The 26,340-nt window shown below is 46.9% G+C and overlaps 1 protein-coding gene across 11 annotated transcripts in view; it reads right to left on the bottom strand.

Annotated features, from left to right (window-relative positions):
- The window catches only part of ARHGEF9 (Cdc42 guanine nucleotide exchange factor 9), a 191,794-nt gene that overhangs the window by 24,298 nt on the left and 141,156 nt on the right, over positions 1-26,340 (bottom strand). For all 11 annotated transcript variants that reach the window (XM_014955079.1, XM_014955080.1, XM_014955077.1 and 8 more), the window contains 2 exons: positions 23,626-23,755; positions 15,210-15,341 (listed from right to left, as the gene is read on the bottom strand). In XM_014955079.1, coding sequence (XP_014810565.1) covers positions 15,210-15,341; positions 23,626-23,755 — 262 coding nt within the window. The remainder of the gene's footprint in view (positions 1-15,209; positions 15,342-23,625; positions 23,756-26,340) is intronic.

Below are 26,340 nucleotides of genomic sequence, written 5' to 3'. Positions count from 1 at the left end.
TCATTAATCTTGGAAAATAAATTGCACATCATAATTTTTTTTAGCAAATTGCTCATGGATATGCCAGACAGTATTAATGACCATGAGACAGGGCACCATCCGGAAACTCGTAGTCTTTAAAACCTGGCTCTTTCCTCTGGAATGCTCTGCGGGGGGAAAGACAATCCACTGACTAATGCATTGTAGAAATATCTTCCTCTAGCTTGTAAGCTCTGAGTAGTGCTGCTGTCCAAAACATAAGAAAAGGATATTTCAGGCTGAATATGCAATAGAAAATCTTTTCTGTTTTGTCCTAACTTGGAAAATTGCTTCTTTCCTCTCCCTCTGCGCCCAGTGAAGTGCTGGGAAAAGGCTGTAAGCATCACATTAAACGTGATCAATTAAATCAATGCTGTGCACTGTGTTTAAAGCTGAGGCTTGGACTAGTTCTTAGAAATAGCCTTTGTCTTCACCACGTTCTCAAAAAAACCTGATAACAAATCTCAGAGGAAAAAAGATGTGCTCCTTACGTGAGCTGCACCAGCAACCATCCTTCCTCCCACCGCTGCTGAGACCTTCCAAAACACGGCACTGAACAGCCTGTGCTTGAGGGAGATGGGTGAAGTGGGATCAAACCTACTTCTCTATGCAATATTCAGCATTATGTAGAGATTTGTTCATAAAAGGTGTTACAAGAAGAAATAATCACAATCCTCCTCCTCAGCTGGCTCTGAAGACACAAGGTTCTGTGCTTTAGCTTTTTTTTTTCTGACACATACTAAATACATAATTTTCCCCTCTTACCTCTCCAATTTTGATTTAGAAAACATTAAGAGCTATTTCTTTCTAATAGCTGATGCTAAGTGAATGTTTGAACAGCTCTGTGCTGTCATTGTTCTCCCAGAGGATAATGGATGGGGTCTGGACAGGCCGGACCGAACCGCTCCGTGTGTTTCCCCTCCAAGGCTGCAGCAGGAACAACTGCTGCCTTCCACGAGGCTCCTGTGGTGCCTTTGAGAGGCTCCCGTGTTTTGCAGGTGTCACAAGGAGTATTGGATGTGAAGATAACAGTGTTGCCAAGGAGTTATTGAAGGAGCAACGAGGAGATAATGGAATCATACAAGCGCTTTCGGAAATAAAACGGCCCCACGGAATATTATTGCTGGCGAGGAAGCACTAGGGGGAAAGAAAGCCAACAGCATCCTGGCCTGTGTCAGGAACAGCGTGGGGAGTAGGGCCCGAGAGGTGATTGTCCCCCTGTACTGGGCACTGGTGAGGCCTCACCTTGAGTACTGTGTCCAGTTTTGGGCCCCCCACCATAAAAAAGACATTGAGGGGCTGGAGTGGGTCCAGAGAAGGGCGACAAAGATGGTGAGGGGTCTGGAGAATAAGTCTTATGAGGAGAGGCTGAGGGAGCTGGGGTTATGTTTTGGGCCCCCTACCATAAAAAAGACATTGAGGTGCTGGAGCGGGTCCAGAGAAGGGCGACAAAGATGGTGAGGGGTCTGGAGAATAAGTCTTATGAGGAGAGGCTGAGGGAGCTGGGGTTATTCAGCCTGGAGAAGAGGAGGCTGAGGGGAGACCTTATTGCTCTCTACAACTCCCTGAAAGGAGGGTGTAGAGAGGTGGGGGTCGGTCTCTCAAGTCACAGGCGACAGGACGAGAGGAAATGGCCTCAAGTTGCGCCAGGGGAGGTTCAGGCTGGATATTAGGAAAAATTTTTTCACCGAAAGGGTTCTCAGCCATTGGAATGGGCTGCCCAGGGAGGTGGTTGAGGCCCCATCCCTGGAGGTGTTCAAAAGACGGGTTGATGTAGTGCTGGGAGGTCTGGTTTAGTGATGATGCTCCTTGTTTGTTGTGTGGGTGTCTATTTTTGTCAGTCAGGTTGACTGTTGGACAAGATGATCTTTGAGGTCCCTTCCAACCTAGAAAATTCTGTGATTCTGTGAAAGGACCAGCTCAGCTTTCGGGGCTGTTTGCAGAAAACACAGGGAGAGGAAACACACCTTCGTACGCCCACACAAGAAGGGCTGTTCCCCACCCATTGACCACAAACTCCAGCACCCATACCCCAAGCGTTTAAGAGACCCCTTATTTTTCACGGGGTGGTGGAGCAGGTGAACAGCTCAGGGAGCAGCTCGCGTCTGCACACGGAGGACACTTTGTACACACCTGGGTTTGAGAAAGTTCGGTCCATATAGCTCATTAATACCTGTAATTAATGTTAATGTCATTTTGAATCGGTTAGGCATTTCCCACTACCACTTATCATTTCTTCCCTTCCTCTTGCCAATACTCAATAAATGGAAATTACTTCCTAACTGATGAAATTTTAACAGCCATAGTATGGGAGACATAATAGTTATTTGATCCGTGGATATTTTATCACATATGTTCCTACAGCTCTGAAAGAATAACATATATTACTTAACTCCTGAGTGCAGCACGGACAAATGTGCTTGGCTTATGCTGTAATTGATTTTGATAAAATCAAGGAATTCATCCAGGCTGAGATGTGCAACAAACCCCTGATTTAAGGAGCTTTTTATGCACGTGGACAAGAGAATAAAAATTAAAAAATAAAACCCACAGGTAATGGAAGCACCACTGCTTTGTGTGATTTCTGGAAGTGTTGAGAAATACACCTTGCTGTCCGTGCACCATCTCTGTCGGGCGCAGGACGATCTTTCCTCGAGCACTTAAGTTGAATCAAGCACACGCGAGATAAAGGAAAGCAGATGTGTGGCTGAGGGTGAAAACAGATTGTTTAAACAGCCCGGTGCAAGTGCTACATGGCAGAAGGACAAAGCAAATACGTACACACAAGATGGAGATTTATCAGCTGTAGAAATAGCCACGCTGTGGAGAGGAGCTCAGGCTCAGGAGAGGACAGAAATAGCAGCTGAACAGGCTGCTGCCATCACTCCTGATTATCCCAGGGATAACATAGGAGAGAACTAGGAAAAACTTATTAAGCTATAGAACTTACCTTTGTTTGTATGCTGCGTATATCTAAAATATGCTATTGGTATAGTATTATATATTACCCTCTCCACAGTTGAGCCAACTAGCTCAACTAGCTGTTTTACACTGTCCAGGTTTGAATGGCATACAAAATTAATTTTTGTAGTTAAATCAGCTAAGTGCAAGAAAACATAAAAAAAAACCCAAACCAAAAAAAGACTCTCAAAACCTAATCAGTGGGGAAAGGCCAAAGAAACTGAGTGGTTTAATCTAGAAAGGACATAAATAAAAGGGAATGTGCTATTGGTATTCCAATATGTGAAAGCTGCTGCTCTTCTAAGGCAGCTGGTGATCAATTATTCTCCATTTTGATTGTGGCTTAGCTTAATTTACCACAAGGGAGAATAGGATTAGATACTTGAAAAAAGTCTATCTTTCTAGCTCTAAGAGTAGTTAAACACTAGAAGCGACAAAATAGGGAAGCCTTGGGACAGCATTCCTTGGAGATTTTCAAAAATAAGGTTAGACAAACATCCATCAGAGATATCTGAGTATACTTAATCCTGCGGGGGGAATAGCTGCTCTCCTGGGGCCCTGCCCAGCTCTGCCTTTTGATGGTGTCTGAGGGAGAGGTGGCAGATGGAGGAGAAATGGGGCTGGGAGCAGGTGGGATTTACTGGGGGCTTCTTGGGAGAAGCCCCAGGGTGTGGAGGGGCCAGCGAGCACCAGGAGCCACAACACAAACCTGCAGCCTCTGCATCCCGACAGCATCCCCGCTGCATTGCATGGCTCTTAAGGATGCATCTGGGTCATTTGCACTTATTTGTCTAAATATGATCTTTTTCTACCCTACAGCTCCTATGATTTCCTTTTCTTTCCCTGGCTGAGGTTAATTAAGCTCTTCTGAATAATGCTCTGCAGTCCACTCACGTAATATGTACTAAGGATTCACAAGGAAAAGATGAAGCCAAAAAAAAAGTAGTATTTGATGGGAGCACAAAACAAAGTTGTGACACATTACGTAAACCCACCACAGCCCTGCTCTGCTCTGTGGGAGCATTACAGCTGCAGTGCTGGTGCCTGAGGAACCAGCCACGCTCGGGGGGATGGACCCGTCCGTGGGACCTGCTCGGGCCATTTCCTCCTGCTCTCACTCTGACTCCATCTCCCCGTCTCACCCACCCCTCTCTGAAGGGGGGAGGTGACTTTCTACAGCTACGTTTCAAAGAAAAAAAAAGCAAAACATCTCATTTGTGACCATCATGAGGAAATCAAGTGCTTTTACTGGACAACCTGAAGATCTGAAGTTGGGCTGTGGTTTCCACAATGAATTATGCATCTACCCCCAAATTACCGCAGTGGATATAGATATTTGTAGATGAAGTAAATCACTGTTCAGTAACTCCTACTACTAAATTTACTTCTACTTGTCTCTGGCACTGCTTTCTCCTGCTCTCTAGCTTTAATCAATCATTTTTTTCCTGCCCCGAGTACCCCAGGCCACAGCTACGTGTGCCCGGCCCTGCCCCTGCTCACAAGACCCTGGAAGAGTCAAACCCTCCCGTGATGCTGCAGAGGAATAATAATATTAATCACAAGGAAGGCAAGCTCCCCGTGCAGTCGATTGCTAGGGCAAAATGGCATTAGAATTAGAAGTTATTCAATGGCTTAAGCAGCACAGAGCACATCAGGAGGAAATTGTTCCCTCCATCAGAGGGGACAGGGAAGCACTAGAGAGGACGTGGCCTGGTGTGTGTCCCAGGTAGTTTGTTCCTGGGAGCTTTTCCTGCTCCATCTTCATGTGTTTCAGAAACTCCTCCTGTTTGTTTCTTGGTGGGTGGCATGCAAGGATGGATGGGGAGGTCTTAAACCAGGGTTATGAGTTTAGGACGGCAGGTTTTTTTCAAGCACTATGGTTTACTCTCTGCTCGGTCTCACTCTGCTTCTCATGCGTAAAACAAATCATCTGTAAAACACAAGTGGGGAAAGAGCCATTTCCAGCCATGAGTCATTAGATCCCTCTTATGAGCTGACAGTATAAAAGATGCCAACCACAGAACAATCCGCTGCACGTTTCTCATCACACGTGTAGGTTGTTGGTCCTCCTGGTTCTCAAAATCCTGCATATTCCAATGGCAAAGTGGTGTCAAAAGGAGCCGGGGAGGAACAAGGCACTGGGTACACGGGTGCAGCCAGGTCCTCTGAGCGCAGCCCCCAGGGCTGGCAGGGTCTGGCCGCGGGCCCTGGGGTGACACCCAATTCCTACCCCCATCTCCATCACGGGATGATGGTATTTGCTGATTACACAGGGCAACTGGGAGCTGTAAATAAGTAATCAGTGAAAGACACATTGAAAGGCTTTGATGGTGGATCTTTAACAGCTCACGGCCTTTTAATCACAGAATCACAGAATTTTCTAGGTTGGAAGGGACCTTAAAGATCATCTTGTCCAACCGTCAACCTGACTGACAAAAATAGACACCCACACAACAAACAAGGAGCATCATCACTAAACCAGACCTCCCAGCACTACATCAACCCGTCTTTTGAACACCTCCAGGGATGGTGCCTCAACCACCTCCCTGGGCAGCCCATTCCAATGGCTGAGAACCCTTTCGGTGAAAAAATTTTTCCTAATATCCAGCCTGAACCTCCCCTGGTGCGACGACCGTGGCTTGGAGTCAGGAATGTTGCTGGTGAAACAACAGCCCTCGTGAGCGCTCATGGGCTGGGAGGCCGAGAGTATTACACTGTGGACACACAGATAGAGCAAGGCCAGGGCTTGCCTGAAACAACAAATGACTGAAACTCAACACAGGCAAGGCAGCAGCGTAGCAGCATGCTCAATATAAAAAGCAGCAATCCTTGCAGACTGTCTTTGCCCAGAAGATGATGTGTTCCCCAGGTATCCAAGGAGAATAGGGATCCAAGGATGAGGCTGAAGAGAGACCCACCTACAGGCAAGCTCTGCAACCTGGTGAATAGTTGGTGTTGAAGCAGTTGATAAATAGTGAATAATTGATGCTGAAATTGGGAAAAAGGTCCATAATAACTGCACCCAGACACCAAACTATGATTTGGAAAAGGCAGAGTTGTCTTTTGCACTGAGCTGTGGGTCTCAGACCCCTCTCTGATCATTTCTCGTTGACCCGGGCCGTGCCTGCAGAGCAGGATGAAAGAAGCAGAGGGAGAGAGCAGAGTTTCTCAACTTGCTCCTGAAATTTGTCCTGATTTTCCTGCCTGCCTGCTCTCTATCCTCCCTCTGCCCAGCCTGCCGTGAGCAATGAGAGCATGGCACGCTGCCACTTTGCCATGTCTTTGGGTATCTTCAGTCATAAGGGCTTTCAACGTTCTTTGGCTTTTTAAAAAAAGATTCAGAGCCTACATTTTTAAAATCTAATTTACCTTAAAGCAACCCTTTGAAGAAAGCAGCCCAGCCTGCTTTTCATGAACACCAAGGACACAGTTTTCCGTAGCATTTGTTCATTTAACTTAACCCAACTGCAGGCTGGTTTTTAAGAGGGGACAGTAACGCTCTCATTGACCTTCCCTGAACCAAGCACGTTGGGCCTTTCTTCTGTCCAAGCCTACGACTCAATGAACCCTTTTGAGTGGTTTTATCCTAAATGTCCTAAAATAAATCTGAGCCCTGCTAAGGGGCTGGATGCCAGTGACTGTGAGCTTTGCTATCACCCTGTTGGATACAGTGGTTTGGGCTGAGCCAGCCTTTAGCAGCAGGGAAATGGGGTCTGCACAGCACAACCTGAAAATGCACGGAGGGATGGATGGTATCAGAAACAGGGGGATGTAACACCACCTCCCCGACACGACCTCGGCCGCTCGCGTCCCCCCGCAGGCTTCCTTGGAAGGGACAAACCATTTGTTACACGTTTCCCCGGGGGCTGCCATGGGGGACGAGGAGCCGAAAGCCCTGCGCTATCAGTTTACGTAACTCCTCTTGCACAAGGACAGCTGTGCTGGGGAGGTCGGCAGATTCCTGCCAAATTATTCAGCAGTGTCTGTCTCCTGAGTTTGGAAAGAGACGTTTGATTCATCCTTGCCAGCTCCACGAAGCTGCAGTGTGGGATCCGAGTGGGGGAGGACGGGAGCTGAAAGCATTTATGTGGAAATGCTATTTTCGTTCAATGTATTTAGTGGAACATCAGTGGCATTTTGATGCCTTGTTCCACCTCAAGCCCAGCCACGTTGGCTGCGAAGCAGCAAGACGAGGGCGAGCGCGTTTCCAAAGAACTAATAACAGGAAGGGACGGGAAACCCTTCTGCAGACGCGTCACTCCGCTTTCCTGCTCTCTCCAGTTTGCTCCCAGGGGCTTCAAATTGTGCTGCTGAAAGGCCACAGCAGGAGGAGGGTTAGATTTTCAGCTCTTTAGGTTTCGCTTGTGGGCCAAATTTACACCCACTGCAATTACAGGAGTGCTAAATTAGGCACAGAGTATATTGTATAGCATCTTGCATATCTGTATGGCTGTATGAGTAGGCTAAACCTGTCCCTATGCAGAAAACACAGACTGTGGAGGACTCTGAATCAGTCCTTTCTGGATTTTAACATTGAATTAGCAACTAATAATCTAAAGCCGCCTCCTGCCCTCCTCCAGCTGGCTCCTCTGCCTGACTCTGATGGTTTTTTCCCTGTACCTCCTGCATCCCAGACCTCTCTGGAGTCTGCTCTTCCCTGTTATTTGTCACCAAGCAGCGAGAAGGCAGCTCCTGCCTCCCCAAGCCAGCGAAGGGCAGCAGGTTCCTGGCTCCAGTCAGTGCAGCCCATTAGCACCACAGAATGGTTTGGGGTGGAAGAGACCTTAAAGCCCATCCAGTTCCAACCCCCTGCCCCGAGCAGGGACACCTCCCACCAGCCCAGGTTGCTCCAAGCCCCCTCCAACCTGGCCTTGAACCCCTCCAGGGATGGGGCAGCCACAGCTTCTCTGGGCAACCTGGGCCAGGCTCTCACCACCCTCACACCAAACAAGTTCTTCCTGAAAATAAATCCTCCTGCAAAACTGCGCTCAGGGCACATAAGTGGTAGGTGCAAATCACTGGAAAAGGGTCACCCAACAAATGCATTCAGAGCTATTTTAACTGCTAAAAGAAATGTTTTCTTTTCTTGAATATGTCATCTCTGAAAGCTAAAGTACTTTTTCATAACTGTTTTTAACATATATCCTGTCAATCGCTGGAATTCATCCTTCATGTTCAGCTGCCTGCTAGCCAAGGAGACTGACAGGAGGATCAAACACCCTTCCATGCTCCACAGTCTGGACCCACAGAAACCTCTTGCCTGCAGACAGCACCAACTGATCAGCTGGGGCCACATCACTGGGGCTGTGGAACCACTGGTCCTTAAAAACTTCACCTTACACTTTGCTTTGGGGCTGAGACCAGGCTGGTGTGTTTTCTTTGGTCACCTTCATGCCCATCTCCTGCTCCAACAGCAGCCTGGCCTGTCTGTGCCACACACCCGAGTCTCTGCTGAGCTGCTGTTTGAAACCAGGGAAACACACAGCCTGACCCATCTTCCCACCCCGCTGCAGGCTGCACCCAGCCCTGACCCAAAACATGGCATTTCATGGAGATCTGAGTTACTGGGAGGAAAAGAGAAGGGGTGGGAGGTGCTGCAAAAGTCAAACCGTGTTCCTTGTAGGTCAAAAACCCACTTGAATTAATAAGAATTGTCCCAGTGCTGCTCTGTGTGTGCAAACAAGATTTTCGGCTAGCCCTGGGAGACCTATTTAGCCTGCAATAAAAGCAGGGCTGTTGTTTTGGTGCAAAGATTACTTCAATGTTTTTGAACAGAAGCGATACGGGAACTAGACCTTCATACGCTAAAAGGGCTCAGAAATGTCTCTTTTATCTTCCCATTTGGAAACTCAAACTGCAATGGAGTTTGACAGGATTATTTTATTTACTCTATCTCCTATAGCACAGCTATTTCTGGCTGGCTGTCTGGCTATTGCTATTAAACTAGTCTCATTTTGCTTCTCATCCAACCTGCTTTTGCTCCATGAGCTCAAGGGAAGGCAGCAATAGCAATAACCCACATGCTGGAGTTTGCGTTGCCTCTTGATTACAAGAGACACATAAAAAGTGCAAATGAAAACTAAATGCCTTTCATGCAGTCCCTGATCTTTCTGCGCTGTCAGAAAACACTAGACACGGAGCCCCATCAAGGACTGTGCCACTATTGGTGAAAGAAAAGTGTAATTTGGTGCAGAAACTCTGTTAACCCTTCATACTGTCATTTCCAGCCACAACGCTCTCAAGCCCGTCGGGGAAATCCAAACTATTACCCAGAACAGAAAAAAAGAAGATCCTCAACTATTACACGACAAGCACCTCGAGCATCCCCCAACCTAATAAGCTATGATCATAATTAATGCTGTGTGTCACAGTCCTGGATGTTAACTACTATGATTTGCAAATTTGAAGCATCTCTGTGTCAAACTCTCTCAACTTCAGGGTGGGAAGAAAAGTAGACCCTGTGCCTTTAAGGCAACATCCTTTAATGTTACCATCATCAAGGATTGACTTCATTTCTTGGTAATTACGGGTAGCACACTGGAATATGTATTCTTCTTTCCTGATTATAGACATATGGTAAGTCAAACCGAGGCCAGTGCTTGCTTCCTACACAGTTTATTCCTTTCTTCCTTTCCAAAAGGCATTTTTGCATTAGGGAAACCAACCAACAGCCTCTTCTGAAGAAAACACTGCTGTGTCCTCACGCACACTGCCATGTCCCAACCTCTGCGCCGGGAAACCGAAGCAGAACATTCATTAGGAGAGTTTTGACATTAATCCAATAGCTGAAAGTACCCGGCTTTGCAAAGAAAATCTGAATCATGAGCTCTCCTGATGCTCTTTGTCGGGAACTGCAAACATTCAAACCAACTCGGTGCTCCCTTTTTGACACAGGTTCTGGAAGTGTTCTGCAGCACCTACCTACCTCCCCTGGTGTTTCAGTATTCAGTTGATTGAGCGCTGAAATGGTTGACACGGCCATTTCATCTCATTAATCTTCTCGCTTCCGAGCACCAGAAAATAATTCAGCGGTGATATTAGAAAGTGACCAGTGAGTGCCGTCTCTGATGGCAAAATCTAAGCCACAGAGATTTCTCTGTAGAGCTCCGAAACCTATTTGATTTGTGAAAATTTCCCCACACAAGTTGCTTTGCAAGATGTTTGCCAGAACTGAAAGCTGGCTGCCACCGCCGCAGCTTCTCCACCTGCTGCTACTGCTCTTATTCATGCAGCCCTCGTAAACCTCAGTGTGAGTTTCCTGCTTGGAAGAAAGACTTAAATATACCCATACTGGCAGAGATAACATCTGTCAAGCACATTTGAATGCAGCCCTTTATAATTACTCATTTTCACAAACTAGGGCTCTGTCTGAAGTCCCGTCAGTTATCCAGGACGTGATGGTCATGGAAATGCGTTCGGGATTTCTCAGTCCGAGGCACTGGAACTTCCACTGGAAACCAGGGAAGGGTCTGAGCTTTGCTGCTGGGTCCAACCAGTGCCATCACTCCTTTCCTGACAGCTGAACTATGTTAATCACTAGTTCATTATAGTCATATGGTCATACAGTTCAATATAGTCATATTATTGACTAATGTCCTGTTCTTTGCATGCAAACAAACCATCGACCAGGCAATCACCCAGCTGCCCATCTGCCCGCTGCAAAGACAGCCCCTTGGCTCAGCTCACGTTGTAAAAGCCCTTGGAAAAACCCCAGGAGATGCAGCCAGTGGGAAGACAACAAAGTGGTTCGTGTTCAAGGAGCTGCTCCCACCAGCAGCTCCCAGTCCATCCCACCCATCTGCTGAGGAGCAGGTCACCCTTAGGAGACGAGTGAGCAACAGGATACAAGGGGGCGATTCCAACCTGTGGAGATCTGTGGACGCCCACGATTTCAAAAGGCCAGGCAGATGCTGAAACCTTGCTTGAGATGTTTGGGAACAACTAATTAATACTGTCAGTGAATGTTGATCAGCTCCTGTCTGTCAGAGGGCTGGCCTGGCATTACTGATGATCTTCTGCAGGCGTATCAGGCAGGGGAACAGCCCGGTGATAATCTCAAGAAGAATCACCCTGAGAGTTATCCTCCCTCACAGAAATGTCTTGGCCAGATGTTCACCAGAAAAAAGGACCCATAACCTTGAAACATGGTTTTGGGATGGCAAAGCTTCTGGAAAGTAGGCCATATTCAAAACAGACAGGGTTTATTTGGAAATATGTTAACTGCTGCTGAAAGCAGACAGCTGGATACTGGAAATACTACCAGAGCCAACAGATCTTATTCCTTGGGTGCAGGAAACACTGGACAAAGCAGCAGGAAAAAGGAACACAGTAATTCCTGGTAGCACACGACAGGAGTCCTGCTGAAACCCTCCTCGGCCATCTGCCTGTAAAGCTGATGGACCAAACCCGATCCAACAGATGAATGGTAGAAACAAAGATGGTTTTTGAGAATGTGGGCTGTTCCTTGTCTTTAGAGCCGCAGACAGGACACAGAGCATTTACCAGCTGGTAGCAAAACCACTATGAAGAAACCCAAACTTACACAGGGGTGGGGGGACATGTTTGCACACAGCGCTCACCTTAAATACTGGGCACAAAACGAGTTGTTACCTTGGCTATAGACAGAATTTTTTCATACTCTGCGTGGTCTCAGCAGCAGTAGAGCCTGCCCAAAGCAGTGCAGACACAGGGGCTGTGGGCACGTGCACAGCAGTGAGCTCTCTTGGAGAGGATTTATCCAGCACATGGGCTGGCTGGGAGCTGGCTGCTGCCGAAATCACTGCAGCAAAAGAAAAACCAGCTCCCACCAGCACTTTTCCAGATATTGCAGGAATTCATGTACCATCTTCCTGGAGCTAACATGTGCCTACACCACTAACGCCCCACCTTAGCTACTGGGGTGAAGCTGATTCTAGCCAGTTTTTCTGCACAGAAATTATTTCATCTTGAGATATTTATTATTTGGTCCAGTGAGCAGGAATCTGACAGTCTTTGAAACACGAGCCCACTGTGGAACACATTTTGCAGAGAATGGAGTTCAGAGGGAACAACAGAGAACACCAACATCCCCGACTGTCACGGAGCTTACGATATCAAACTGTATCTGCTCCATCAGAAACTCAGGTATCGGTGTCTGTCCAACCACAGAATCCATACGCTCAGGGATTCAAGAGCACAGAGCTCCTGAGACACCAGGTAACGAAGGTGAGGATGACATGCAGATAACTGCAATGGAGATCTGGAGGAGTGGGAGATCTTGTTTGAAACACATGCTCGTCTTCTAGAGCCTCTCAGGATATCTAGCATGCGTTCGTCAAACTAAAGTACTGGTGACATATTTAAATAAGGAATGGATTTCAGTTCCTTATTTCTATTAAAAATCCCTTTTGACCAATAAAGAGGTAAATTTTAACCATTATAATGCAAAAATAAATGTATTCACAAATAGACTGTGTCATGATTAAGGATGTATCACACCTACTGATTTATTACAGCTGAATAAAGCCCACCTATGCAGAAGATTTTCTGAAGAGGAAGATTCACTGAGATGTGCCATCCTCAGTGGTACCAAAGCTGAAAATTTTGATCAGGCTTGTTGACTAAACAAACCTCATGTAAAACTTGGGTCAGGTTGTCCATGAATTTTCTCATTGTCTGTGTCTGGAATAAGAGGGGTGATGTTCAATCTGCTGCTTTGGAAGCCTCTAAAGGACTTAATTCTCCCTGTGCACAAGGCAGAGCAGTGTGAACTCTGAGACCTTCTGGAGATTTCAAACTTTCCCTTCTGGACTCAGACAACTCCAATTCCCTGAGGGTTCCTTCAAGTGGGACATGAAAGCATACTGCAAGCTCCCACCACTCTCAAGCACTTTAATTCCCATGCCTGGCACCTTCCCATGTCATTCCCAGGCTGTGCTGCAGATGACCCCAGGACATGATGCTCTGCCCACCCCCAGCCAGGCAGAGCTGGAGCACCAGCACCCCCCAGACCTGCTGCCTTCTCCCTGCTCTTGGGGATCTATGGGTCATGTTTAATCTCTTTAAAGCACAGGGTAAAGCATAGGGTACCCCAGGGTCCCACACCTTGATATAGATGGTGCTTCACTAGGAAAGCCCTGGGATGTGGAGCTCTGGCTGGAGAGCAGAGGTTATCCCGCTGGATGGTTGCCCTTTGGCATCTGTAACAGCAAAGCCTGACACAAGGGTCAAGTCAACACAGGCTATAAATCATTCCGATTTATTTTATATAGGATGTGTCATCCCCAAATGGGAGCTAACACTCCTCTGAATTCCATACTCAATCTTTCTTAACGGTGGTCAAGGAAAATGTTATCTAGGTGGAAGAGTCCAGCTGTAACCCCATCTCCACTCCTGCCCCAACTCTCTGAAGAACAACTGCAGTTGGATGCTGGAAAAAGAGATGCAGAAGGAGAATCTACAATGAGGTATGAACCCTGTACCATGGTATCAGGCTCACCAGGTTATGAGATACCACCCTTTCACCTAAAAGCTCAGAGGGGACACTGTCCCACAAGACCTTGGCGAGTGGCAGAAGAGCCTGCCAGAAGCTGAGATGGAACCTTTCTGCTAGGAAGACCCAGAGCACCATCCCCTCTCCGAGATGGCTAAAATCTGGGGGGGTGTTTTCCTGGGAAGGCGTCCCTCGTGCAGCACTGCCACACACACACACACCACAAACTGCCTTTTGAATACATAAGGGAGGAGGACAGTGTCACACTGACACTGTTTGCATACTGATACAACCCCTGGAGCCCCAGCAGCCTGCTCTGCATCGCTGAACGCTCCCTGCTCATTCTGATGACCACGGAAAACCCAGCTCTGATTTCCCCAGGAGTTAAGGGAAGGCTTGATACCTCTCTGGATCAGCCCCAGTGCAAGCCAAGCTGAATGCTGCCTTATGAGTCAGAAATTCAGGGTCACAATCAAAGTCTAGGAGGTCAAGATTATAAAAATTAAACCCAGCTGCGTACTTGCAGACTCATTTTGACAGTTCTCTGAACATGTGACTTTGTTATTGTTGCTCTGTGGTTATTCTATTTTTTTTAATTTTTTTTTTACAGAGCCAGGAAAGAAGTAAAAGGCACAGCAACGAGGAGGGGAAAAACAAGCCCGTGCATTCCAGAAGACAAAATTCCAGTCAACCATGACTCAGGAGAAGAAAGTGCCACCCACTGAACGGCAGAGGCCGTGTCCCACAGCAGCGGGCAGTGATGCCGCGGTGAGTCAGGAGCCACCCATGCTGCCACCCACGCCGCTTCCTGCGGCCGCAGGGCGCTCCTCGGGGGGTGCCACGGGGCTCTCAGCCTGTCCTGAGCACACCAGATGTGACAGGGACACACGGCCCTGCTGTGTTTGGCCGGAGGTGCCCGCAGCTCGCCCTCTTCGAGCCGGGGGACTCCCTCTGCACAGTCACCTGTAGCACTGAAAATGTCAATGAATCCCCCCGTCTGTCACAAGACAGAGGCGCCCAGGACTTATGAGCTCTGTCACCTCGCTTGGAACAGTTGTGATGATAATGAGCTGGGATCACCTTAACGGGGCTACAGCAACACAGCTCTGATGCTGCTGCTGAGCACAGTTGCTCCGAAACACAGTTCACCTGCTGCTATTAATACTACAACCCATGAGCATCGGTTTTCTTCGCTGCCTTTCTCTACCTTCCTAACAGGTTCCACGGCAGAAAAATGCTCTATAAAACCCAGCACAGCAGCTGCACGAGGATGAGCCTTAAAACGCATTTCACCAAGTGACAGCAGAGAGACCCTGCTACAGACCAGGCTGCTGCCTGATATTCCTTGGAGAGGCAGCGATCATCATTCTAATGCAGTAATTGAGTTGTCTGCCCAAGTGCCAGGCTTCATAGTTCATATAGAAATTCTAGGGCTATCTAATCCCAGATCATATGCTGCAGCCAAAACCCGAAAGTAGAAGGGAGGCAACGAGCCAAACACGGGGCACATGAGAAAAAGGCATGAAATGAACAAGTAGAGGCTGGATTTGCTGCGAGCGTCAAAATCCCTCCATCACGGTGTACTCACCACCCCACAATTCAGTATTTCTAGCGTGCAGATTGCCCTTCCTCCACGCTATCCATGTCCTCTTCTGCAGGTGTAGCAAACAACCACCTTGCCCTAAAAACCGCTTTGGACTGGAAAGCCTGTCTGCAGCCTGTCCTTTGCCCGTGCTGCTTTCTCCCTGGATGTCCTTACCTTCTTGCAGAGAACCATCTGGTGATCAAAGAGAAAGAAAACACGCTGCTGGTTCCGTCCATAAGGCTGGTAAATCCAGGACATCTCTCCCGTGTAGATCAGCTCGGAGCTGCGGTCCAAGATATCGTCTCCCTGGAGGGCACAGAGAATGAGGCCAAGTGAACCGCTGCTCCCAGCCAGGGCAGGGGGTACATGTCTCTTTGCAGGACAGGGAGGAGAAATAATTAAATAACATTTTCGCCTTCAAAAGGCTCTCAAAACTACCTCATCTGATTTCAGACCAGGAACTGGAGATAGGGGATAAATCTGAAGGAAGGGAAATAAATGAGGTGAGTGTGGACACTCCAAGCGTGGCCATTTGGGCTCACGCTGCGATGAGGAAAGAGCTGCTCCAGACACTGTCCCTGTTCCCCCCTCTCCAGGTACCCCCAGCCCCTGCATCTTGCTGGAGGTGCTGGTGGCATCCTGAGAGCAAAGTCCCTTTCTCCTGCCCAAGACAGAGCCGCTCTGTATTCAGGGTAACAGATTCCCTGGCCCCCCCTCCCTTGACAATAGCTTCCCAAACACGTCCCCTCCCGACATCTCAGACCAGCCACCAAAGTCATGGACACTGGATATCAATTCCCCAACCCAGGAGGCTGCCAAAACTCACCCCTCCAGATTGCTGTCTCCTTTCCCACTCATTCAGGCAATTACAACCCCTTCTCCCATAGCTCATTAGAGCTCCCCAGCTCCAAAAAACTGTCAGGACCACCCCGGCTCCTCCGGCAGCCTCTGTGCCCCCCCGGGGCTGGCAGGGCCTCCCCAGCCTGGTGCCAGAATGTCCTCACCCTTTCTCTGCCTCCGGCTAACGCTTGTTTTTCCTCTCCCATTTTTTTTTTTTAAGGATTCGTGAGCAGATGGTCTTGAAAACACAGCGCGCGCTCTCCCACTCTCCGAGAGAACAAATGCAGTCACCCTCCACTAATTGGGATGAGCTGGACTTTTTAAAAAGTTAATTAAAATCTATTTATTAAAAATGGGTGAGTTCACCACCACCTGCCCTGTGGGCATCTCAGTGTATCTCTCACTCGGAGATACCACAGAAGGAATCAAGATGACTTCAGCTAAAAGGTAAGGAGCAGCATTCAGGAGTAAGTGAGAGAAAAGCTTTTATTTTTTTCCTTTTTGGCTTTGAACCTAGTGCAGTTCTGGCTCTGATGCCAAACTAGAATCAATTTCTGGGACAAGAGCACCCCAAAATCTCAGCAAACAGCTTGTAAAGGTTCAGCCAGCTCCGGGGGGGAATCTGGATAGAGGTGCTTTTCTGATACTGCCTACACTTGGAGGTGCCAAAGCACCCAAGAGTCATCCCTACTCCTAATTTCTCGGTGAGGATTTCAGACTGCTGTTCAGGTAAATGTGTAATTAACCTCTCAGCATTGATTGGAAGCAAGTGCCTGAGTCCCTGGGCCCTGTGACAACAGCGACTTCATTAAGTCGCTGCATCATCGTGCTGCGGCGCAGACCTTCAAATCGCCCCAGCGAGGTGTTTTTCCACCTCTCCATCTCACCACTGCGGCCCAGGGACCTCACGGCCTGACGAGGGACTGCTCCCCAGGAACACGGAGGGTCCTTCCCAGAAGGGATGGGCCACGCATCACGCCGTGTCTCGGGAGTGGGGTGTCAGGGTCCCATTTCTCCTGGTCAGAACCCGGGGCCCCGTGCGCTGCTGCGACAGCTCACACACACACAAGCTCTCAAACAAGAAGCCTCTGAAGAAGAACACACCAGCTCCAGCAAATCTGGGCTTTCCTGGCTAAACATGTGCTGATATGAAGAAGGCTCATACAAGCCTATGGATGGGAGCTTTTGGGAGAGGGGGCGAGTCTAGAAGAGGCTGGGGCTAAAAATAGAAAGCCAGTTTTGCTTTTTACTCCTGTGGTAGCATCTCAAGCCTGAGGACACACAGAGGACTCTGTAAACACTTCTACTTGATTAGCTGAATCCAAACTGTGTAGTCCCTGCAAGCAACATAAACCAAAAAAATTCAGATCCGAAATGATAGGATTTGGGTTGCATTTTTCTATGTTGGGAAAACAATTTATATGTACGGTCTATAGGGATGATTTTCAATCCTGGATTAGCAAATTTGGAAATATATTTTGCAAATAGCTTTGGACTAGCACAGGGCTGGCCAAGAGCAGCACCTCCACGGCCCTGCCTGTTCCTCGGCTGCTGCAGCAATACCCAGCGTGGCTGCACCACCAGAGCCTCCCACAGCAGATGTAGTCAACCTTGAAAGGCATTTTTTTTCCCCGACAGAGTTATACCATCTCTATGAAGAGCATGAACTGTCTTCTGCTAGTGGAGCATCCCTACCGAGGGGCTCCTGGGGTCAGTCACAGGGTGGTGGGGAAGGAGGAAAGGGCTTTTCTGCTCCACTGCCACCACCACCCCAGGATGCCACGATACCTGGTCCTAACTTGGGGCAGGCTTTCCCCATCCTTCTCCTCTCCCCGGCCTTCTCTAAAGCCAGTGCTGCGCCTGCATCCCTCCAACCCTATACAAAACTAGGAAGAAATTTGTTTCCCCTTTCTATTTTTTCCCCAAGGAACTCCTAGAGAGGCTGGATCATCTATACCCTTCTCTAAGTTAAGAGAAATACTGCTAAAAAAGGAAGAGGCTGAACTTTTAGTTACTCTGAACTGACAGATGCACAGCAGCCAAATGGCCAAGAGAAGACCAGATGACCTGCTGAGGTCTCCCCTCCAACCTGAGTTATCCTACAAGCCCATAATAAAAATCCTCAGCCCTCCCCAGCCCGCGCCAAGGGTTTGCTCTGCACATCCTGGTGCATCCAAAGGGCAGCAAAAAGCAAGCTGGCTCCTCCTCTTGTCTTCATGCTGTCACGGGCAGAGTCCAGCTACTTAGTGTGCAGTAAGGGGAGCAGAAGGTCACCCAGCTCTGGTTGGACGTGTGCTCCACACTCCCTGGAGCTCGCCAGCGCCAGAATGACGTATAAAGTCCTAGGGCTAATCCCAACTGTTGCAGCAGAGGGTCAGCTCTTCCACTGCTGCCGCGGAAAGATGTTGGTCATCAGCTCCCCAGTTAGGCTGCAGGTGACCACCACTTTCTGTAACGAGGAACTGGGAGGAACCAAAGGTTTTTTACCAGTGTCAACAGCACCAAATGCTGTTGGGAGCACCGAGGTAAGGAGGAAGGGCACGACACTGCGAGCTGCAGCACGTTACACCTCCCAGTCTGCCCCGCTCCTCCTCCCCATCAGCAATCCCTGAGGAGATGCTGTCCCAGGCTCAGAAATGCTCCCCAGCCCATCAGCCTCGCTCTCCTGCGCCCGAGCCCACCCCCTGACACGGCTCTTTGCTGTCACCGCTGGGCACAAAACCCCCTGTGCTAGTTAACATTCAGCGAGCAGGGCTCTCTTCTGCCTGACACTGCTGTTCTTTAATTAGAGATTGACAGGCTGATTAGCACTCTGGGCTACGGAAAGATCAGAAAAAGGAAAGCGAGAGAAATGTTGTCCTTTTCATCAGGCTCATTTTTCGATACCTTCTGTTGCTGGGGAAAGGAGGAAAAAAAAAAAAAAAAAAAAGAAGAAGGATCTGTTTCAGTCCCTGATGCAATTTTTTTCCCAGGAGGGTTTCTCATCAGGCTGTCCTCACTTTGAAAACAGTACGTCGGTTCCCTGCATCTTTTTTTTCATGTCATTCTTGGATTCAATAACGTAATATTAGGCTGAGGCCAACTATTATATATTACATAATTAAGGGCACCAAGGCTTGATTTAAAGGAGCCGTAAATAAAAAGAATGGGAAGAAATTTAAAAGGATAGTGTTCATTAAATTTCTTGATTATATATTTTCTTCCCTTCATGTAAATTTAATACTCTTGAAACCTGCCAAAGTGGCAGCCCATGGGAATCTCTGGTAGAAATGTCTAGAAATCTACATGAACCAAAATAATCTGTTTAAAAGAAAAAGTTAAAACTAACGCAGCTGATGAGCAAGGCTCTGTCCTTTGCCAAACATCTCGATGCTGGCTCGGGGACCTCTGCAGCTGCCCTCCCAGGGAATAGGGGCCACATCACCTTCCTCCTCGGAGGAAAACCTGGGCTGGAAGAGGGGAAAGCGTTGCTGGCAGCTCCCAGGAGGGCCCTGAAATGCTGCAGGGGTGGCTGCTTCGTTTTGTTTTGATGTGGTTTTCGAGTGCTGTATGAAAAGGCACAGATTAGAGTGATCCCGAGGTTTGCCAAAGCACAGATTTATTTCCCATCTCCACATCCCCTGCGCTGGGCGTGCAGCGAGGGGATGGATGACCCGAGGCCACGGTGGCCACCACAGTCATGCCCAAGCAAATGGCAAACCTGCAAATCCTGCCCGGAGTGAGGCGCGCGCTGCAGCATCTCAAGGGGTTGCAGGAGCCCTCAGGAGAGCAGGAGAGAGGAGAACGTGCTCCTCTGATGGCTGTCCAGACAGAGAGACAGAGAGGATCCCCACTCCTTCACTCCCACCTCCTCACTTGTGTGCCTGTAAACACAGCACTGCCCAAACTGGGGCTTGCAAGGACTTGGAAATGACGATGGGCTTTGTGGAAATAACCCCTTTATAGTACTGCTGTGTGTGTATATATATCCAGGCATCACCCACTAACCTTTGAGTCCGTGGCTCTCAGAGGGCACGAGCACAAGGGACCGAGCACGTAAAGGCTGCCCGGGATGGGCTCTGTCTGGCCTATTTGAAGTCTGATCCAGAGGAGACTTTACAGGCTGTTCCAAACCCGCTCCGGCTACCTTTGTGCACTGGTTTTGCCTGCCTGCCTTTAAATGTCACTGTTTTGATCTGAGGGTATTTAACTACAAGTAAGGGGATGACGCTGAGAGGGGAAATAGAGGTTGAACATCAGGAAACACTTCATAACAAGGAGAGCTCTCAGACATTGAAAGGTCTCGGCAGGAGGTGGTGGAAGCCCTACATTCTGCGACATTAACAACTGAAAGGACAAAAGGCACTAGAGAATTCGGTGTAGGCAGGGGCAGCACCTCTCTGGGTCTGTTTATATATTGTAAATTCAGGTTACAAAATAAAGAAGTGAGTCATACGTGGCAACCGTCCAATCCAGGCTTTTCGGTCAAGACCACATTCCTGCAAATTATGCAGGGACACATTTCAAAGTGATTGGGATTATTTCTAATTTATGGCAGTCAGTGAGATCAGAATCTTCCCTGAAGATTCTGCTCAGTCATTACTCCTATAAAGCTGCCAAAGCTGCCAATAATTCCCTGAGACTTCCCACCCTGGCTGCCACAGCCTGCTTATCTGCTGCCACTAGAATCAGGACACCCTTTCGTGGTCCCACTTGCAATTTAAACCCTCAGACCCTGCTTACGTGACTTCTGGGGGGAAAAAAAAATATTAAATATCTGGCCTTGGTTAACTCAAGGACATTCGCATTTTTCAAACACTGACCCTGAAATTCACCTTCGCGGGGCCAGGCAGAAAATCTGGAGGGATAAAAATGATTCCTGAAACGCACAGGCACAACTCCAAGGGAATTCAGTAAAATCCCTTCTGATTAAATCAGCTACAACATGCCCCCTGCTTTTTCTATTTGTTTTAGGATCAGCAATATGTATACATTCCTAATAACGCCCTCTCCTTGCAAGAAAATGTGTCCACACACTTTGTGCACAAGAACATTTCAAGCATTCACTCACTAAATATTTCTTGTTTAGTTTGGATTTTTTCTCTCTTTTTTGAAAACATCCTATTCCAACATCTCATTGCAAAACATGGGCAAATTTAGAAATGAAAATGCAATTTCAAATCACAGAGTCAACAGTGTTAGTCTAGAGATGTTGAGGAAAACCAGATGTTTCTCCAAATGAAAGATTTCAACGTGCTTAAACCTTTAGCCTTGGCTGCTGCCGAAATAATTCACCAAACACAACATACACTGGGAATTAGGGATTATCTCTGTCTTGTGCCCTGGCTGGATTTCTGGGGGGAAAAGAAACCCTGAACTGATAAATGATGGGAGAGTAGTGCTGTGGGTTCCTGTCTGTTTCAGTGAGCACTTAGTATAAACTGGGTAAGCGTTTGTAGGAGCACAAAGCTGACAGCAGGTCGCTCTCTCTCAGCAGTGTCCTCCACCAAAGACAAACTGAGAGTCCTGGTCTTCTACTCTCTGACCCAGAAAATAAATGCATGTTCCCCACGGACTGGAGGAAGCAGGAAATCCCTCTTCTACTCTGTAAAATGCCCACGTGTAGAAGATGAGAGCTCAAACCCCTACAGGCTGGATAAGAAATCAACCCCTGATGGCCTGTGTCCTGGGAGACATGTCTTATGGACAGACATCAGCTGAGTGGGGGTTTTGGAGGTCATCAGCTTGGGTTTGCAATGCCCAAAGAGAGTATCAGCACAGATCTAGGACAGATCTAAGCCTCTTTTGATTTCTCCTGCTCTCTTCCTGCATTATACCATAGCTAAATTCTGAGTATTATGAAGGTTTGTGCGTTCTTCTGGCCATTCCATGGACACCTGTGAAGTGGGGGCTGGATCTGATGATTCAGAAGTTACTTTAGAGGAAAGAATCAAGCAGTGAAGTCCTCTGCTGGATCTAGCTCTCATCCTCTACTGTCCTCATCACAACTTTGCGACTCTTCTTTATCCAAAATACAGAATAAAAAGGGCAAGAGGCATATTCTCCTTTGAATGAAGGTAGTAGCTGTATTCCCATTGGATCTCTGAGCAGTCACAACAGCAGGTTTTGCTACATTATGAGAAGCTGAAGGATGTTGCTGCAATATTGTGCTTATTTCAAATTTGGAATATTTGAAAAAAAGCCTGGAAGAATAATTTGGCAAGTTCCTGAAGACAGGATAGAGATAAAGAATGGTACTGCTAAGCAGGAATGAATTATCAAGGATATGGCTAAATAAAAATGAATTATCAACTGAGCTAATGGAAGAGAAAAAGAAACTGCTATTCCATAGATCCTACGTGGAGGTCACCTTGGCTTCCCACTCACACATGAATATTCACTGACTTGGAATTGATCTGTCCTTAATCTAGATTTATTTACAATGAGGGTCTCGGCATTTCTTACAAATGACACACATTAGCTCATCACATGAAGTACACTGAAGGCTGGAGATATATCTGATGGTCCTGTGCCTCCTTGAGAGCAGTTTTCTAATTCTGAAAATGAGTCTGTGTGGCAGTGAGAGAGAGGTTTCTTCCCAGTAAACAACAATAAAACAATCAAGCAAATCATCTGCATTCTCTGCTCTCACAGCCAGTCATAATTTAAGAACCAGCTGTGATTGCTGCATTTATAAGTTTTATCAAGAGATCCATGGTTGAATCCAACCTTCATTATAGCAACGAAACTAATCCAATCAAGGAGGATACACAATAAGAAGGTGAGGCTCCTGTATTTCTCTCCCTTTCCTCCCAGCCTTCCTAGATCTTTTCCAGAAAAAAAAAAAAATAAATAAAGGATTAACACATCTTTCCCCATCTACTAATTTACATAGTATGATCTCACTGACTTGAATGTGGAGTTATTCCAGATCTTCATGACCGCGAGGGAGAAGAAAGGCTGTTCCATCACTCTAAATATCTACTTGCTAAACACATGGATTGATGACAACACAGAGAGGGGATTTACAAAAACATTTGTCTTCGGTCTGCTTCAAAAATCCTATTTACAGTTCACATTCATACACCGATTTAAAAAAAAAATCAGGGACAAAAAGAAAAGGAGAACATAATTTTAGTATGGCTTTCTTTTTTTTTTAAACACGTGGCAAAACTGTAGGAGCTGGAAGGCCTGCTAGTGAGGAATCTCTGCTGACATTGCCTTGCTTGTGTTTTCTCAGCTCCTTAATTATACGATCACTACACATAGGGTTGGTTCAGAAATATCTTTAAGTGGGTACTCCTTTTAAATGTGCAAATAGCATCTCTAACTTCAGCTTAATGTTTTGGCTTCCAATCATAAAGCAACCACCAGAAGAGTTTTCTCCATTTTCTTAACCTGTCACAATTTCCAGCGCTTTTTGCTACCTCATTCCCTACTTCTTCCCCAGCGACAAAGCCCAGAGCCAGAACGCACATAGAGTTTGATCCAAATCTCACTTACTCCCAGGATCACAGCGTTGCAATCGCATAAATTACTCCAGATTTCTACTGATCAAATTGGAACTGGAACCTAGATTTTCTTTGTGGCACCATTAATGCTTTGCCTCTTAAGCACCATCTCTAAAGCCTGTAAACGTGTCTTCTCTCTCCCAAGCTTAATCCCAGGACTAGGTCGTGTGAAATGAACTATATGGTCTTGGATAATTCCACAACTGCGTGGAATTTACATTTTCCACATTTTATAGCCCCGAAACGAGGGTTTACTGTACCTCCCAGTCCAGCACGGAGGCCTGCCACTGAGCTATCTTGTCAATGTTCTCCAGTCTCCGCTTCCGCTCGTTGATCTGTAGAGTCACGTTCCTCATGACGGCGAGAGCAGCAGCCACATACCTGTAGTCACTGGGGAACACAAAGAAAAGCCCTTGAAACAGAGATTCACAGCAGAAACGCACCAGAGCCTGGCCCTAGCAGAAGCAGAACATCTCACCAGGCTTTCAGAAAGAAAGGCAGGTAGCATTTGTCACTCATTACTGTGATACCATATTTTTTTTTCCATCAGCAGATCTTTCTAGATCACCACAAAAGAACAGCTTGCTTGAAAGAGAAATTTGTGCGTGTGTGAGGCAGAGAAGGCCAGGCAGCTCCTCAGCTGGTTTGCATCAGAGCAACGAGCCCGGTCCGGCCTCCACCGACCCAACAGACAGCAGTGGTGAGCACTGCTCTTTGAAGTCGTGGGGTGCTCAGCTGAAGAGCATCCTAAAAGAAAGCCTGCACCATTTTATAGCCCGCATCTTTGGGCCTGAGTTTTTCCATTTTTAAAATGAGCATTAAAAAAATATTTTTCAATGAAACACAAGCCCAGAGCACCTTCCAAGCCCTAAGGTGACTCCGAGAGTGCCACAGAGCATCTCTCCCGCGGCATTCGCTCTCACTGCAGACTTCAGGTCAGCAAATCAAAGCAATTCTTTACTTTTTTTTTTTTTTTCCCCTGGATGGGCCTGTGAGTGTAATAACAAAGAGTGAAAATAGCCTCCTGCTAGGGCCAGCAAAGATGATGATCAGTCTTTTCAAAAAGTGATGCTGAAATCAATGCTATTGATTTCCGCCCTGTGCCTTCTTTCCCATTCCAAGGAACCTTAATGTTCATTTCAATCGGAAAGACAGACAAGGCCAGCTGCCATAATGCCACCATAATATATTATTAACTTAAGGGCTGGTATTGATTGCTGACTAATGAGAAAAACTGCGATCTTGGGCAGCTGCAGGGGGAATGGCTTTATTGATTATTGCTAAGAATGCCACTGGTGACAGCTAAAATAGGGGTGACTGCTGTGAATTAGATCCATTTCCCCATGTGATCCAAATATTAAGAAACAATCACAATGTGATACACAACAGAATATTATTTGCTATTTTGCCATCCTTTCTTGGATGAAATCTTGAAATGGGTTTTCAATTTTTATTCAATTCTTACATCAAAATTGTAGCTGACATTAAAAAAAAAAATAATCCTACAAATTCCAGAACATCAAGTCTGGTCCTTCAGCAAAGTAAAGGAGAACAGAGGACGTGCTGTCTGACATATCCATCATGACACACAGTGAAGAATCTCCTGTGCCTTCCTTTGTGCCATCTGTATGAAGTGAGTCCCTGGTTGTGTAAGGGAGAAAATGCCAGAGAGACATTAGCCTGGTCTGCAAAATCTCCGTGAGTTCTTGTAGGGAAACAGGTAAGTCACAACAGCCAGAAAGACTCTGTAGAGGCAGGGAGAGGTGTAGGGTTTGGAGGCGGTCACTAATAATCTCCTAGCAATTATGCTTATGCTAATTGTCAGTCCGCTCGTTAGCAGAGCCTCCTCTTTCTCACGTAACGTGTTCCTACACTTTTAACTCCAGCTCAGTTCTGCAGCAGGAAAGCTTAGGACACCAGCAAGCTGCACTTAGGACCTTCATATATTTAATTCATATTAAGCTGGAGTAAATCTTTAAGAGGTGAACAGATGTGGCTTTGTGAAAAATTCAAATGAACCAGTCTCAAAACAATAAGCAATTGAAGGGAGCCAGGCTCTGAAAACACCCCCATGCCTGCCTCCGTGCAGAGTGGGCCGGTGCCAATCAAGCTGGGTTTTATCTTGGTAATGCTAATTTACTAATTCTAATGTTCTGTTTGAAGAGAAAACCCCATGCACATTTTTCTTTCACGCAGTAATGAAGAAAGAGTCATGACTGAACTTTTTGGGCTCCCAGCCCATGTCTGTGGCAGAGCTGGCAAAAACTTAGAAGAAAAAATAACAGAAGCAAAGCATTTGGTCAGTGAAATAATAATAGGATAGCAGTAACTATGAAATTTAGGTAAATAAATTGTTTGTCAATTATATCAGGGCTGCAATGACCTCTTTCCAGTGCTCAATCATAACGCAAGCTTAGGCTCTTGCCAAATATCACATGGTGACTTGGGGGAGAGTGGTCAGGGTTCTGCTTTCAGCTCTGTTCTCCTGACCTTCCAGAGGGAAAATCCATCCATAGCTCTGTAAGTACAGTATTACAGAAGAGGGGAAAAAAAAAAAAGAAAAAAAGAATATAATGTCCCCCTGTTAGATGAAGCTAACACATTTGCTTTCATTGGGATTCCTGGTCTGTTCTGAATTTTGCCTTACGCTGGAAATGGTTCAATTGATTTAAATGACATTTTCTACATATTAAATTCCAATCAGAGTGCCTAAGAGACTCCTAACCCAGCCAACGATGAGCCTGATTTCATTGGGAGTATTAGTCCACTCTATAATTTTCTAGCTTGTTTCAGACTCACAATCTAATTGTGAGCACCGTCAAACTGCAAGTGCACGAGGACAACTCACCACTTGATTAATGGGCCTGGCTGAAGCTCCCCAGTTGGCTTCTCAGTTTCTCTTGAATCATAGTGGACCCTGAGGGTACCCCAGCCTGCAGGGATCTGGCTTTTCCCTGTCTCTGATATTGTCACAA

The sequence above is a fragment of the Calidris pugnax genome, unplaced genomic scaffold, assembly GCF_001431845.1.
Source record: "Calidris pugnax isolate Ruff unplaced genomic scaffold, ASM143184v1 scaffold38, whole genome shotgun sequence".
Lineage (NCBI taxonomy): Eukaryota > Metazoa > Chordata > Aves > Charadriiformes > Scolopacidae > Calidris > Calidris pugnax.
The sequence above is the reverse complement of the archived record's forward strand: the minus strand, read 5'-3'. Positions and strand labels throughout refer to the sequence as shown.